Genomic DNA, 16,599 nt, shown 5'->3' with positions numbered 1-16,599 from the left:
TTTCCCATTGCAATATTTTTTACTTGTCAGGTACTTTGAACATATATTCATATGTACACATATGCACATACACATACATATACGCATGCATATTATACTTTATGAAACATGGAGATCCAAACATGCATACCAGAAGTGACTAACAGACTGTAGTTAAATCTAAACTTCATTGTGGCAGAAATTTTTTGAGAGAATACTTTTTCCCAGTAGTAGATAACATTGAATGTTTCCTACAGGAAGTAGTCACTATTGTCTAAAATTAACACTTCTCTTTTTAGGCCTTCAAGGTAGAATTTAACATCTGCTTTCACTTCTCTAAAACAAACATATAGATCATAGACATAGTTTTCATTTCCAACACTCTTCCTTAATGACTGTAAATATAAATATAATTACAGTATCCATACATCCAACATCAAATATGATTTAATACTAGAGTAGCTGTAAAGCACTTTTTTATCTATCAAGGTTATATCTTGATGGGTGCACAAGCTCAGATAAATCAGGTGTTAAGCTGGCACATCTCCAAGGAATCTGATAATTCTCTCATCTGCAATCCTCAGCATATCTTATTACTTACTGCCAAAGAAATGACTGATTAATTTTGTCATCTTTGCTCTGTGATTTTTGTTCAGCTGAAACTGGCTGCCCTCTTCTGCAATGCCTGATCAGACTTATTTAAGTTGATGCCTTTGATCGTAGACACTGAGGAGCTTGCTGACTTAGGCTTTGACTAAACATTCCTCCATTGCAATATTTATGCACAGAATCCTAAATGATAACGGACAGTCAGTGTAGATAACAAACACTTGTAGGATGTTTCCATTCTTTTACTGATGCTCAAAACAGCTTTACTTGTGCTAGAGGTATCAGTCAAGATGAAAAGTTGAAACAAAAGCCCAAAAAATTTTGCTTTGGTGAATACTTTATTTCTCACAAACAAACTATCTGAGATCAGGAAATAAAATCCTTTGGAAAACTATGCAGTTTGATAGTTTTCTTTAATGCTTTAAATTCTTTCTGTAGTGTGATGTCATGTTCAGTTTTGGAAGCTAGGGGCATTTTACCATCAAACCGTTCCAAACAAAATTATCAAAACAAAGCCAGTAAAAAAACCAACTACAATAAATGTTAAGCCCTTTAGAAAAAAAAAAAATCTGCCTCTAGCTCTTTATTAATCACATTCCAACACCAGAGGCTAGAAGTACATCAAACTGCACCAAATCCTTTTCACATGACAACCTCATAAATTATTCAACTCATTAGTAACATCAAGAGGCATAAAATAACATCAGTGTTAAGGATGTTTTCTTACAGAGAAAGGTCAGCTAAAAGTTTCAGTATTAAAACTGAAAGGTTTAAGCCTCTGAAAAGTAAATACATCTAGATAGAATCCATGAATACTTTAGTGCATGATGGTTTAAAATTCCATGTTAATTTTAATACATATATGAAAAGCTAGAATTTTTTTGAAATTCTGAAAACTTCAGCCTGTTGTTAATTTTTATGTGACCACTAAGTTTGGTGTGCACCATCTGTGTAGACATCTGAGTTTTAATTTTACTGTATGTTGAATGCACTAACAGGTGTTATATACATATAAAGTCCATGGTTTTGGTGATTATTTGCCTTTCAAAAGCAACACGGCAATTAGCAAAGTTTTGTACCTCACTCTCATAATATCTCTATCTTGATCTTTTGAAAGAATGTGGAGAAAATAACCCTTTGTCAAATATGAAATACCCTATACTAATGGGGGAAATGGCTTTCTTAACCCAGCTTAAGGACAGTTTATGACTTGAAGTCTTGCACATGATAGCCTTCACCTTTAAGTAAGGATTAAGTTACACTTGCTAGTATAACTGCACACAGAGATATTAATTCATATGTCTAACCTTGTTTGGATCCCAGCTATTTGCCTCAACAACCGCAAAGTTGGTGAAAAGTGTAGGTCATACAGAGTTAGCTTTATATCTATCACATTTGGAACTTTTGGCAACATTAGCCTTTGGTTAAACATCAGATGAAAGGTTCAACTTGCTTTGTGAATGATTACTTCAATTTTTTACTCCTAAATGCTAAAGAACCACAGTATTTTCTTTTCACCATTACAGATAAAAAAAAAAAAAAAAAAGAACAGAAACCCATCACAATATTCTTTAAAAAACTCCTGTCTTTGATATGCTAGAGAGGTATCCCAGCTTAAACCTGAGAAATAAATTCACTTTAGATTTTGGTGTATTCAGGTTCAGTCTGCTGTACAGAAGTCACAAACATATGAACCTTTTATATGTTACAAAGGAATTTGCAAGCATGCTCCTCATTTCTCTTTTATACTGCAGCTACATCTCCATGAAAATCAAACATCATCTAATTCTTCAGTTTCTAAGACTGAAGCTTCTATGTCTTCAGTTTACTATTCAAATCACAAGTTATCCTTAAAAATTATTATTGCTAACAAGTTGTTATGAATTTCATGATTTGCAGAAAAATTACTTTTGGCTGAAATTATGCATACTAGGATAAAATTTCTGATATTTTAAAATTCCTTATTCACAAAATATCTCCAATGGAACTATTATGACACATTAGTTTGATGACCTATTTCATTCAGTCACTCCAGAGAGACAAGTTCAGTTGCTTTTACCAGTGTCTCAAAACTAGCATTTGGGAATGCTAAAGAAGTATAATGTGAATCCCTTCGGGATCAGGGAATTTAACAGCTCACAAGCTCAAGTCTTCTGGTTCATTAAAGTGTAAGAATTGAAAGAATTCTTTTTCTAAGAATATGTTGTCCTAGGAATTCTCAGCACTGTCCTTGAAAAAGAAGGGACATGATTCTCAGGCATTCATGGACATCAAGAAAGCATCATGAGCTATATTTTTAAGCTGAGTTGATACTGACCATATTCCACAGCGGCTTTTAGGAGAGCATCAGCATGAGTAGACCCAAAAGCATTGCGAACAAATCGCCTCCGCCGGCGCAAATCATCTTCCCAGTAATCCAAGCGCCAGAAGTCATGCAGTTGGCTGGAAAATAAAGAACACACACATCAGCACCTACCACAGCTTGAACTGTATTTACATACATTATAGTATAATTTCACTGCTGCTTTCCCATTTCAGGAATACATTCTTGTAAAAACATGTATCACTAAAACTCACAATATTCTAGCCTTTCTTTACATGCATTTATGTATTATAAACCCCAGCACTGCCTGTCTCAAAATGTTCTGCCTGCTGCTAAAAACATTAATCACACCGAACCCATTAACAAATGCAGCATCAAATTACAAGTATTAATGGCACAGCTTGCTTTCTTTTACAGTGTTTTTAACAAGGCTTGTAAATCATAGAATGGACCTCAGTAGTTTGCAATTTAATGACTATGGTCCCTTAGCAGACTGAACTTAAAAGTATAAAATATTGCCCACTTGAATTTTGTGGAACTATGATTAAACTAATGTGCTGAAATATTCATTGAAATAATTCCCCACTGCCCCTAGCAACCTGAGAAAATTGCAATTTTATTCATTATTAATAACACTGAATTAGAGCAGAAAAAAAGTTCCACCATGTGGTAATTGTCTTGGTAAATTATTATTCCAGCACTAACAGAGTACTAGGATGATTTTATAGCTCCCAGCTAATAAAAGCCATTAACAACCATGGCCATCTTTGTGTTACATTGCCTTTTTACATTCAAAAGAATATTAAACTCCTGTAGAATGATATAAGGCATTGTTAATCTATACTAAAGCCAAAAAGTACATATATATAATCATCTGGTATTCAACTTTGGTTCTAAAGAACTGACCAGCTCCACTTTCAGACAACTTCTTGACCTTATTGGCACAAACCTCCGGCATCTTTTTAATAAGATATTTGGGCAAAGCTGCATTCTAATCCAAAATTTTAAAAGCTTTTTGGATCACTAGGAAGAACCCAAAATGTTTGTGGATGCATCCTTGTCACCAAAATCATAATTGGACACACTATACACTTAAAATTATCCTGCAGGCCACGACCTTGCCGACCCCAGCTAGGGAACCACTGCTTTAAACCAATAATTTTCAACCTATCTGTAATACCCTGGAGATGCATGAACAAAAGGCAAATAAAAAAAAGAAAAAAAAAAAAGAGAGAAAAGTTTACAGTACTCATAAGTATGGACTACATTTTTGCTAGACTTTTCTAGTTATTACTTCAGCCACTGTTTTCTATATTGCCTTCATTTTGAGAAGTTATGAGCTGGTAGCCATTTCCAGAAGAAAAGTAGAAATATGCTAACATAGAACAGACCTTTTCATTCTTTACAGTCCACTTAAGCACTTTTTTTGATGCTTTCATTAGTTATTGTCCAACTTTACTAACTGCTGTCATGAGACCTGGATCAGTTCTGGAGGGCAGAGCATCAAGGGGAGTGGATCTAGCGCCCTACCTTCTAGCCACTAACAAATTTTCAGAAGCAGCACACCATAAATTTTAGTCAATGTTGGTGTTTTTTGTATTCTGCATTTTCAGTATATGCTCCTTAAGTCTGCATGAAGGTCGTACTTTTATTGCTGCCTTGCAGAACAGGCATTTTACTTATTTACAAGCAGTGAGGAGGAAACTTCAGTGGTTTTTTGAAAGGTGAGAAACCTTCCCTTCTTAATTCCATTGAAGAGTAAGTCATGATAAGACAGAAGTAAAAATATTAATGAAACCCTTTTAAAAATAAGAGTTCTCTGAAACTACATGTATTGACAATAAAAAAAAGACCCTTACGTTGATAAGAATGATTTAACTATGTAAGAATAAAAAACTTTATGAAATTAAGAAATATACAGAGACTAAAAACTATGTTTTTATTTTGTTCTGTGTTTAATCTGGTAATTCATTACTTTGATTAATCAGTCTGAAGAATACTGTATATTCTCAGTTTAAAGTAAACCAGATTTTAAAGCCACTATTTTAATGAAGTGTTAAGTGTGGAAGTGATGAAATTGTCACAGGATTAAGTCTATTTTGCAGATCCGAAAAACATTACAAGTTCACCAGGGACTGAAGCTTGAAATATGTAATAACGGCAAAAAATTAAAATTTTGAGAAAAAAGAATAGAAACGTCATTTCTAATTACAACTTATATGACTTTTAAAAACAGAACTGAAGTTTCTTCCTACAGTTTTCTACAGAAGTCTATCCCACAATGTTACTACATACTTCCAGGTACTGGAAGATGGTATCTGAACCCTAAAGAAAAGGTTTCTGAATCTAGTTTAGTTGATCTAAGATTTATTTTTTTTTTGACTCTTTGAGCAACATCATTAACAAAAAGACAAGATACTTTTCCTACCCTGTTGTTTGAAAGAAAGAAGACTTCAAAAGATAATGGCTACACTTACAGAAAGTTTTGAATGATTGAGTTTCATCATTTGAATAAAAGGCAAAAAAAACCTGTGTGATTTTTCTAAAATATTATATTATTACATCTCTAGATTAGATTAAAAATACTAGTAAGTAGAAGACTGTGGCACCAGTTCCAGCCTGAAACTAAGAATTTAACCTGCTTTAGAAGTCCAGCTCTATGGACCGAATTAGTGTTAAATTGTCTGGCCCATAGATTAAAGTACTTTAGAAATACTTATATTCTAATCCTGTATATTTTACTCAGGCTTTAAGATTTTTCAAGAATTTAGGTAGCTGTTAGGTAGTTCTAAATGATGGCTGTAAATTAAGCAGAACTATATTTTCTAACACTGTACTAGGCACAAGTCAGTCCTAGAAGAGAGCATGTCTGCAAATTGCACATATCTCTTTCTCCTACAATGCCTTTTTCCCAGAAGTGACTTGACTAAATCAAGTAATTTTAGTAATTTATTTCTGTGACAAGTACAATATTTCAATAAGCTTTACTTTTCTTAATAATGTACATTATTAATAAGCTTTATTTCCACAGCCAACTAGATTACATGTAATTTCTTATTCCTCCACATTTTATACCAGTCAAGTGACATTTTGAATCAGGCTTGTTTGAATGAAGAAGTGCATATTAAGCACAATGTAAGGAATTTTTTTTAAGAACTAAAAGTTTATAGCATCATTTACGAGCTACTTCTAAAGACTTTTAAGAAAAGAGAAATATATCTATCCCTTCAACTGAACAGTTATTTAAAATGCACCCTAAAACACACGACCCAAAGAAGTCTGCATGATGAGTCTGTCAAAGATAATTTCCTTACAAACTACAGTATAATCCAATATAAGCCTTTCTCATCATAATGAGAACTGGCATGAAACTAGTAATACTACAAGGCTACTAACAATGAAAAAAATTATTTGGAATGGTGTGCATGTTGTAAATTAATCCCAAATTTCAGATGTGCAGTATTTCATATAGTTACTACAGAAAAAGAAAGTACATGTTTTAATGGAACAAGACCTATTGTGCTGCGTATTGGAGGATTAAAAATTTTGTTTCACTGCCACTGTCATCACTGGTGCCCACTTGACAGCTTGATGTGTATGTTCTCCTACTTCAAATAAATTTTTCTTGGCCAGCATGGGATGGAAAGACAAAGAGGTATTATGCTGACCCAGGTAGCCAAGGTGGACTTCGATAAGTTGGAGCAAATAGCTTTGAAGTCTCTCAAGTGCAGGTTGCTCTAAAACTCAGATATGCCCAGAATTCTTCATAATATTCATTACATACCACACACACCATCCATGTATATGGGGACAAAGATTATTGAGACAGACTGAAATGTTTCAGGGAGCTCAATTACCCCCTTGGAGGAGAAACTGTGCAGTGCTCTGCCACCAAAACAATTAAGAGGAACGTCAAGTCAGCCTGCACAGCAAATTCCTCCCTGCCTTTTCACATCTCCAAAGCTTGATCATTTAAACAGCAACTTTTGAAACGATTTTCTGTTAACTCCTATGACCATAGCTGCAACAAAGTGCATGGGAAGGGTTTTTTCTTGGACTTATGAATACTAGTTGTCCTAAATTATAAGTCTTTGTCCATCCTGTGGGCATTCAGCATCTGTGACAGCAGCTGCATGGCTGTGAAAGCCAGTTCCCATTCATGTACAAGGTGCAGTTTGCTATATGTCACCTACAGCTACAGCAACTAGTGGCAAACATAAACAGTGGAGAGTAGCAGTACATGTCCATAAAAGATCCTCAGACTGCAGCCCAAAGGATGGGCTGCCAGATGGAAGAGATTAAGTTTGAATATATTAATGAAGAGGAACAAGCCTGCAGGCATGGGGGAAGGGGAAAAAGTTGTTTTGAAAAAGAGGTGGGTCACAGAACTGGAAGAATCTCAGAGAATCCATAGTCTTTGTAATACTGGGAAAATACTAGAAAAAGCAAGGAATTGATGATCTATGATTTCAAGAATTAGTCCTGGTTGCTTTCATGTGACATATTTTGAAAAAGAAAAATTATTCTTTTCACAGTTTGGAATTATGACTGTGTTTTTAGTAATTAGGAAAAAAATATGTATATTTGGAAAGTATAAAGCATATATTCCCTAATGTAATATAAATGACAGAAAATGAATGACATTTAAAAAAAAAAAAGTAAGTAAAAGAAAACTTGAAGTACAAAAAATACAAAAATACTTATGCAAAAAGCCAAAATATAAATTTATTTGCCAGAAGATCCAAATAGTAGAAGTCTTCTGTAACAACAAAAGAGCAAATAAGCCTCAGAAGTGTTGTTGCAATAGATACAGTAACTGTAAATAATATTAAAAATCAGAAATATAAACACAGGGAATAAAGATGAGAATCTGAGAAAAACCTAATGTCATGAAAATTGAACAAGATGGTAAAAAAGGGGAAGGGTTTCCATTTGGACTTTGAAATAAGGATGAAATAGAGCACAGAGAAACTCAAACCAACAGCAAACACTAGTACTGATCATCAGAATAGGAGCAGAGGAGTCACCTTTGAAAAGCAGAGAGAGAACTGCCAAGAGCTTCTCTCCTATGATCATGTTACTGATGGTCTTGCATTAATAATGAAGGACAAAGCTGAGACAACTGAGAATTTGCTACAAATGAAAGAGACTAAAAGCTAACAGAAGATGACCAATAATTAAAGATCCACCAAATTTATGGAGAACTTTCTAAGAACTGTTTTAAAGGGTAACACCACTGTCGGAAAGGAGGGAGTGATTTATATGGCTTTTATTTTCTTCTTAAGGCACTGGGAAAATGCGTATTTAATACACACTCTTAATAAAGATTTCCAACTCCTGAAACTTCTGTGTCTTAATTTCAGTGATAAGGACACATCAAAAGCTGAAAACAGAAATCTCTCAATTTGAATTAATCTTCAGATAGATGAGATGTTAGAAAGGAGAGTAATGTCAGTAGATGTGAAAGGGAAGCTGTGGCAACAGAGATGTTAATTTTAGCTATGGTAGCACTTAAACCACAAACTTCTAAGGCAGTAAAATTCCAGGATTATGGAATTTGGTGTATTACATAGTGTCTGAAGGAACAAATTCATAATGAATACACAAACAAGGACTAGCAATTTACTGATTGCCTAGGTTTTTTTATAAAGCTTAGTTCTTCAGAATGAGTTGTTCACTCTAGAATGGCTGCTATATTATTAAATAGTAGTTAACTTCTACCAAGAAGCAGTAGTTGTAAGGAAATAAGACTAACCATGCATAAAGCTATAAAGAGGGGAAAAAATAGAGAGAAAAAAGCCATGTAACTCTCAAGAATAGCAATGGAAGTGTCAATAAGTCAAATGTCTACAAAGTAAAACTAAAGATAAGTAGAAATTTTTAAATTTTTGAATTGATTTAACATAAAATATAAATTTAAAGTTATGACAGAGAAGTTTGGCAAATCTATCCAAATAATAATGGGCAATAGTAGGACACTACATGTGGTACAGCTAAATGAAACAACACAATTTCCTAAAGTTATATACTTGATTGCTTTTAGTTAATCCAATGTCATAGAAAGAACAACTGAAACAACATAAAAAGCAGACACATAAATTGTCAGTGTTTGACTCACCAGAATCACACAGGGCTTTTCAAGTAACAAAATATGAGTAACAACTGAATGCAATTGCACCAGATTCTAGAGATAATAAATTGTAAACTTAGGAACACTAAAATGAAATACAATTTAGGGTTAGAATTGAGACAGAAAAGATTATATTTGAAAAAAAGGAAAAGTGATTGGAACAATACTCTGGTTTAACTCAGATTTCTGGTATGGAACCTTAATTCTGTTTCAGAATGTGGTTTGCTGCCACTCCAAAGAAAGAGGAAACAAAACACCCAAAGCCCAGAAAGCCATTTTATAGTTTTAGATAAAGGAAAATTTGGGTAAAATTCCCTTTTGGAAAATATCTTGAAAGAACATAGAGTGGTTTAGGACATTTTTATTTTTAATGCATATTTTGTTATGTCATGCTATCTCAGTACAATGAGTAGTTATTAAGATTTCACAAGTACTGCCATCATGCCACAGTTTAACAAACTCCAAGATGGAATGAATTGGAGGTCACCTCTGTCTTAACTGACTGCAAAAAAGAGACAGACAGAATGGCTTAGACTAGAAGCATAACTACAGGTGGCTAAAATTAAGTAAAATGTATTCCATGCTAAGTGTGCAGCTTTTCTTATTCAAAGTGTAGAAATATCTCTAAGTTTCATTGACAAAAACTTGATCTAGCAAATGATCACTGAATTTCAAGAAAAAAAAATTGTTTTATGTTTTGACTAGTATGTTTGTTATAATTTCACATCTGAAATAAGCACTGTGACATTAACATATACTCCTGCTGCTAGGAAATAGGAAAATAAAAACATTTGAAGACTTTTATTAACTTAGAAGAATGAAAAAGAAAAAAATCAGCTATTTTCATAGGAACTTCTATCATAATTTTTTTACCAGAAGATTTGACCAAGATAATGTTTTCTGATTTAAATGGGTTTTAAAATGAAATTTCCATTTAACTCTTCCACTGTTTTTACAAGCATATTACCTACTGTTAGCAAAATTATTTTGCTTGTTAAGCATATTATGTGTCAAACTAAAAGAGAAATAAAAGCGAGCACCCACTGAATACAAAAACAGGAGACTTCATGAAATAATACAACCTTTTGTCAAAATTGTCTGGAAAGTATTGTGTGATTTTACATCTATAGTCCATAAAAAATCAGATAAACATCTCAGAAAATAACTTCTTTATCTTAATTTAACAAAGTAAAATGCTGACTTAATAAATTAAATCAAAAGAAAAAGTTTTAGGACAACTATTAATTTTGCTTTAAAGATGATGTTTTCCAAACAAGGTTAACTTTAATAGATACAGTTCTTATGATATTTAAGATAGTTCTTATTTCTTATGATATCCAAGATATTTACAGAAATATGTTTGGTGTTTTTATTCAATTGTAGTTTATCCTTTGAGCTTCAAACATTAAATATTCTTCCAGCAACAATTATGTAGACAGGATTCATCTGATAATACAGCCCACTACTTCTGTTCAGCTTTTAAGCCAAGAACATCAAAGTGCATTTGAGTAGGATACAAGGTGACTCAATTCTGCCTAGGGATGGTGAACAATGGTTGCACAAAAACCAGATAAACTGGTGTTATGACCACTGAAAAGTAAGATAATTCTTTCTTGTAGTTATGCTTTGCCTCTTATTGTCTGACTCCTTTTTTGCGCAGAAATTAATTAAAAAAACCCCAAATCTCAACTCCCCCCCAGAACAACCCTTGCCTATCTGGGGTCTTTTAGTATTATTTCTTGGTTCAGTTGTAGCAGTGAAAAGGGAAGACTGAGAGAACAATTTGTTCAAATCTCACAGAGACACCCTCCTCCTTTGCCTTCTACATGAGTACTAACTACACTACTTATATAGATGATAGGATATTTTGCTCTGAGTCTAATGAATACAGCTAAATTCTTTTGGTTGTTTTTTCTACTTTTTCTGAAGAGAAATTGAGAAAAACCCTAAAACACAACAATCTCTTTTCCCATTGAATTCTAAGTGACAATAATACCACAGCATTAGGAAACTCCAGTAAACAAAGCTGGAGGTTGTTTTTCATGTCACCCCCATACAGCCTACATCAGCACAACGCAGAAGTCCTGAGATTTTGCAAAGGTACTAATGAAGCAGTGAATTTTTACAAGAAAAACGTGTTACTCTCTATTTCAAGATTTCATATGTCATATTAAACATATATCTAGGGACGGCAGGGTCCAAGATTATAAAAAAAATTCTGAGCCTTTACGACTTTTCTGTAATTCTAGAAGAGTTAAACAGTAGCTAAACTTCTTTTCAGTTAGGATTAGTGTGCTTGAACAAATGAAAAACAATCCCCAGATTTCCAAGTGGGCATCCAAAGTAAAAGAGCTTGCTGAAGCTCTTGGAAACTTCAGTGCCTCATTGGCTTACTTAAAGGTCAAACACTAAAGGCTCAGACTTGTAAGTAGGGATAACATATGTGACTGCTGATGAGGATGCTGTCCCAGCTGTCTGCTCCATTCCAGATGCACAGATTAAGGTGTCTGAATCCCTTTTGAAGGAACTACTGAAGAACCTACTGAGCATACAAATTACAGTCCAGTTTCAAGACAAACCAGCAATGACTTGTCAAAAAATCTAGAGCTGCACTTTTGACAGAAACAGCATAGTTGAGATAGACAGCTAGGACTTGTTATCTCATTAGTTACTCCTGTTCGTAAGTCACAGCTCAAAGGTTATAGAATCCAGGAACAGAAATTTAGTCTCTCAAAGTCTTTAATCAGAAAAAAGGGAAAATATTTTATCTAAATATTTTAAAAGCATTCTGAAACTGAGACACAGCTTTGTTTTTTCATATATATACTATTTCTTAAAAACCCATAATGAATTACTGTTCCAAACCTTTATAAATTATTCAAGCTGCAACTGCTTAAAGACAGTTAACTTATTAACCTGGCATTGAGATGAAATAATTAGCTTCCTTGAGGCCTAACAACAAACAGCAACAGTAATCAAAATCTAATAAATAAATAATAAAGTTTTACCTAGGCAACTGTTTTAATTTCCATCATGTGGAGCTGTTCATTAAAATGCAAGTCTAATAATACACTATTTTAAAATAATGATTCTTTTTGCAAAATGCCATTTTAAGCTTGATAATTGGAAGTATTTAAATTCAAAATTTATAGAAGCCTGAAGTTTTACGTCTCCTGCAGGCTTTTTGGTACAGATTTATTTTTATTCTGTCACCCAGAAGTACAGCATAAGTTAAGAGAAAGCACATATCTCACTTTAACCTAATGTTCTTAAGAACTGAAACAAAGACACAATGGCCCAATTAGTGGATATGCCTTGTCTGGTGTATAAACAGTTATTCCTATCCCCAAATATAGCTTGTATTGATGAAATAAACATTGCCGGGGGCATGGATATGAATGCTATAGAATTTTTAATGGAGACCATGTTTACAGTACTATCAATTAAATACTGAAGTAATCTTAACTTTGATCTTTTTTGTTCATGGGAATTTTTGTGAGAGCTAAAAAGCCAACTTGGCAAGTAAATCAAAACTTTTCTATTTATACTTTATTTTTGACAGTCAAGAGGTCCTTCAGAAGTATAGAAAAAGTCTTCTATAAAACATCCCAAAATATATCAGCATGACCTAATGATTTATTTTGGGCTCTGAAAAATATTATACGAGAAGAAGCAGACGCAACATTGGGGAAAAAAAAAAGGGGAAGAAAAAAAAAAGAAACAAAAAATGACTCCAAATTATAACTTCCTTGTTTTCTGTCTTGAAAAAAAATTGCTATTTTTGTGGGTTCTGAAAAACAATCAGGATATACTCTAGAGAATTTTTGCATAGGAACTATTTGGCAATCCATTACTCAGTATACTTTTTAATGTTTCCCGTCCTCTTAACTACTTGTTACACAATTCTGTGTGACAATCATGAGATACAGATGCTTTTTCCCTTGTCTGCAGCACAAATCTGTGATGTGACCATGTGTATCTTCTGCATTTTTCATGCACATTCACAGTTCAGTTGCTATTGTATAGTAAGTATGACTCCCCATAGGGATATGCTTTACAAATATATTACAGAATGTATATTTGTCTATATTTAGGTGTATGTTCTTAAATGAATACTACAGTTAAAGAAAAATCATCAGCAGCAGTTTAATAAACTTATAAAACCCTCCCTCACTTTTCTGTGTAGAATCACCATGAGGAATTACAATCTTCAACCTTGCTAATTAAGCAGTTTTTATCCTTTACATGTTCATTGCAGGTTGTTGGTTTGGGTTTTTTTTTGAGACTTTGTTACTGTAGATTGTATGGAAGATGAAAAATGAGAAAGGAGTTCAGACCCATCTATTATTACACCAGAAAGGAAAGCTTGCTGACTGATTCAGTACTGAATTAGACAATTGATGGGGGGAGGAACCATATACCTGGGAACAGAAGGATGTGCTGCTCTCCCTTCAGAGCATGGGTAGCCAAATTTCCTGATCCAAGAGAGCAAAAATTGAAAACTTCACACAACTGTGCAATGTAAATGATCAGTTGAGAAAAGGCAAAATTCTAAGAGTAGTTCAAAAGTGGGACAAAATGGAGCTGGACTCAGTCTGTACCTAGGTTTGAAGGTAATTGGTGATGGCATTTTTTGGTTTACTTTCTCTGAGCTGTGACTTTGGATAATTTAGAATATTTTGAGCCAAAGACCCAGTGACAAATGTCCTTGGAAAGAGTTGATCTTGAAGTGCTGAAAAGTCACATATAGCTTAAGAACCACGGCACAGGTCATTTCACCCTCAGAGATTCTCCAAATTCTAATGACTAACTTGGGCAAAAATATAGTTTACTCTCTTCGTTCTTCACCAGTCTCATTCTTTTGTAACCTCTAGATTCATTTAGCTGCTCCAGATCTCCCCTGTGTAGCTCAACAGACATAATGTTAAGATGCTGTGAAGCTGAGGATCACCTTATCTTTGAAAACTGCTTTTTCTACAGGGACCGAATTGCCTGTGACCTCATAGAACTTGTTTTCCTTTCTTGCAATCTGGAGGACACAGTTCAATTACTGGGAGGTTAATACCAGCAATTAACAGTTGTAATTTACTGGAAGATTAAAGTTGTCAAATTATGCCAAATGATAGCTGAGTTGAGTTTCTTTCATCTAACTTAAGATGTCAACATTACTGACATTTAACTAATCAACCCAGGCCTATTCCGCAGGCAATGGAGAGAACTAGTTTCACCTTGGGAAAAGTTGGAATCCTAGTGCTCTTGTATCAAGTAACCAAGGGCTCAACACTACAAAAAATAAAAACCTGGGTTTCTCATGAAAAAGTCTACCATCTAAGACTAACTAACATCACATGATTGAGTGAAATCCAAGAGGCAGGATTCAGAAAATGTAGAATTATAGGCTATATGGGTCCTGTTAAATGAGAGAAATGGAGAATGTGGTCGACTGACTTGTCCCAGTCTTATATTACTACAAGTAAAAGTAACAGGGAGGTATCGTTTCATCACCTGATTGACCTGACAAAGGGAATCCTGAAACATAAAATAGGCAACAGCTACAGAAATAATCTTCTCTGTGTAAATTAATAAAAAAAATATTCAAAATTCCATTTTTAAAGATTGAGCTTATGATTTTATTGCTATAAAACAGAAATGGAGAATCAGAGGGTCAGCATTCAAAATCCCCAGATTCAGACTGCAAATTCCTTATTTGAACTGATATCAAATAATGAACATAAATAATAGAAATTCGGGAAACAAAAGCTAAGAAATTCAAGCAATCAAAAAAAAAAAAGCTGACACTCTCAAAAATCAGACAATATTACTGAAGCAATTGAGAAAGTCTAACAGTTAAAACACTTAAAACCAGAACACTCTTTGTTATGTATAAGTCAAAATAAAATATCAAGACTATTATTTTGGAGAGTCTGAATCTGTGGTGTAATATATAAATATTTTTATGGAAGAAATATAATTTTTTAGGCCCAATTATAGAACGAAGTATGAGTCTGTTAAGTATATGCCTATATGACATCCCATTAAAGTCAACAACAGATTTAAATTGAGATATGTTTCGGGACCTATTCTAGGGGCTTAATTCCACCAAAATCTTAAAAAGTGTTTTATGCTGATGGTAGAATATAAATGCATTTTTCTATACCACAGATTGAAAAATGACTGGGCAAAGATATATAGAAATTGCTGTTTATTGCATTAAAATAGGACTTTAGTTGAGGTTATTTTGTTAACATTTTTCCTTCTCTTTTTTTAAGAAGCAAACCACCACACACAAAAGACAAACAATGAAAAGCTTCCAAGATGCCTAGTAAGAAATTGATTGAATTGACACCAGTGTGAAGAACTGCTAAATCACTCTGAAAGATTATTAATCTTTTTTTCAGAAAATAAATGTAGAGTTTATTCTCATCTCCTGCCTTAAAGGACTTTAAATTAAATTAGTAAGTCTTGTACAGTTCTAGAACAGCTTTTGCCTCGTATATCAGACTTTATTTAAGAAACCAAAGCAACATGTGACTAGGTCGGTTAATACACATGCCAGGCCTGTACTCTGTGTTGCTCAACAGCTATGCTATTTTATTTTTTCTAATGTATAAGTGAACTAGCAAAAGGCTCCTTGTCTTATCAGCAGAAGACAAAATAGTTCAGTTCTTTCCTCTATATTGCTTTGCTGATGGATATTTATAGAACATGACCTTCCACGTGTCTTTCTCTTTTCAAACCATCTAAATTAAGTTGCTTTAGTCATCCTCATATTATCATTGACTTGAAGCATCCCTTTCTGTAGATGATCTGCAGTTAGTGATGTGGTCCAAATTGCACATACAAATTAAAGTACAAAATATATCATATCTACTATTATTCTAACAACAATATCCTCCCATGGAGCAGTAAAGCTGAATTGTGGACCAAGAAACCAGTTTCTAGTTCAACATTTAATCTGTCTAAAGTTTCTTGTGTGGTTTGGGGGGGGGAAGGCACCCATAAAAACGTGTTCCTGTTCACAGTAAATAAGGATTCTGCTTCAATTTATCTTATCCCTTGAAAAATATATGTAATACTTCCTTTATTGAGCTCCAGGGAGACCTTTGGAAAGTGACACTGTATCATGATATCTATGTAAAATGCTGTGAAAATACTCCAGCTTTACCCTCCACCACACTTACAACTGTGTTATGAACTAATTCCTGATTGGAACCCAAAAAAGCAGTATAGCTCAACAGATTGATAATGAAAAAAAACCACCATTAACAGCAGCTCCAGTGCGTCTCTGACTGTAGTGATTTAGTAAGCAGCAAGAAGGCAGTATGATTCAGAACTTTTTTGCTGTCAGTAATCACATCACTTTACAAAATTTATTTACTTGGTAGAGTAAATAAATTTTGGTGCTTTCAGACCAGCCTTTGACCAGCAGCAGGAGTGTTGGTTGTTGCTCAACAAAACCCTCTTTGCTGATAACATAAATATCTGCACAGGCCTCAGCGTGGCTGATGTAGAAGAAAAGAAACAAACTAAATATCTCACATTCAAGGAAGCATGAAGT

General features: G+C 33.8%; 1 protein-coding gene across 7 annotated transcripts in view; it reads right to left on the bottom strand.

Moving 5' to 3' along the window:
• NBEA (neurobeachin) overlaps window positions 1–16,599 on the bottom strand; it is a 467,670-nt gene that overhangs the window by 181,443 nt on the left and 269,628 nt on the right. For all 7 annotated transcript variants that reach the window (XM_039566467.1, XM_039566482.1, XM_039566485.1 and 4 more), the window contains one exon: window positions 2,906–3,030. In XM_039566467.1, the coding sequence (XP_039422401.1) occupies window positions 2,906–3,030 (125 nt within the window). The remainder of the gene's footprint in view (window positions 1–2,905; window positions 3,031–16,599) is intronic.

The sequence above is a fragment of the Corvus cornix genome, chromosome 1, assembly GCF_000738735.6.
Source record: "Corvus cornix cornix isolate S_Up_H32 chromosome 1, ASM73873v5, whole genome shotgun sequence".
Taxonomy (NCBI): domain Eukaryota; kingdom Metazoa; phylum Chordata; class Aves; order Passeriformes; family Corvidae; genus Corvus; species Corvus cornix.
Note: the sequence above shows the minus strand (reverse complement) of the source record. Positions and strands in the feature narration are given on the sequence as shown.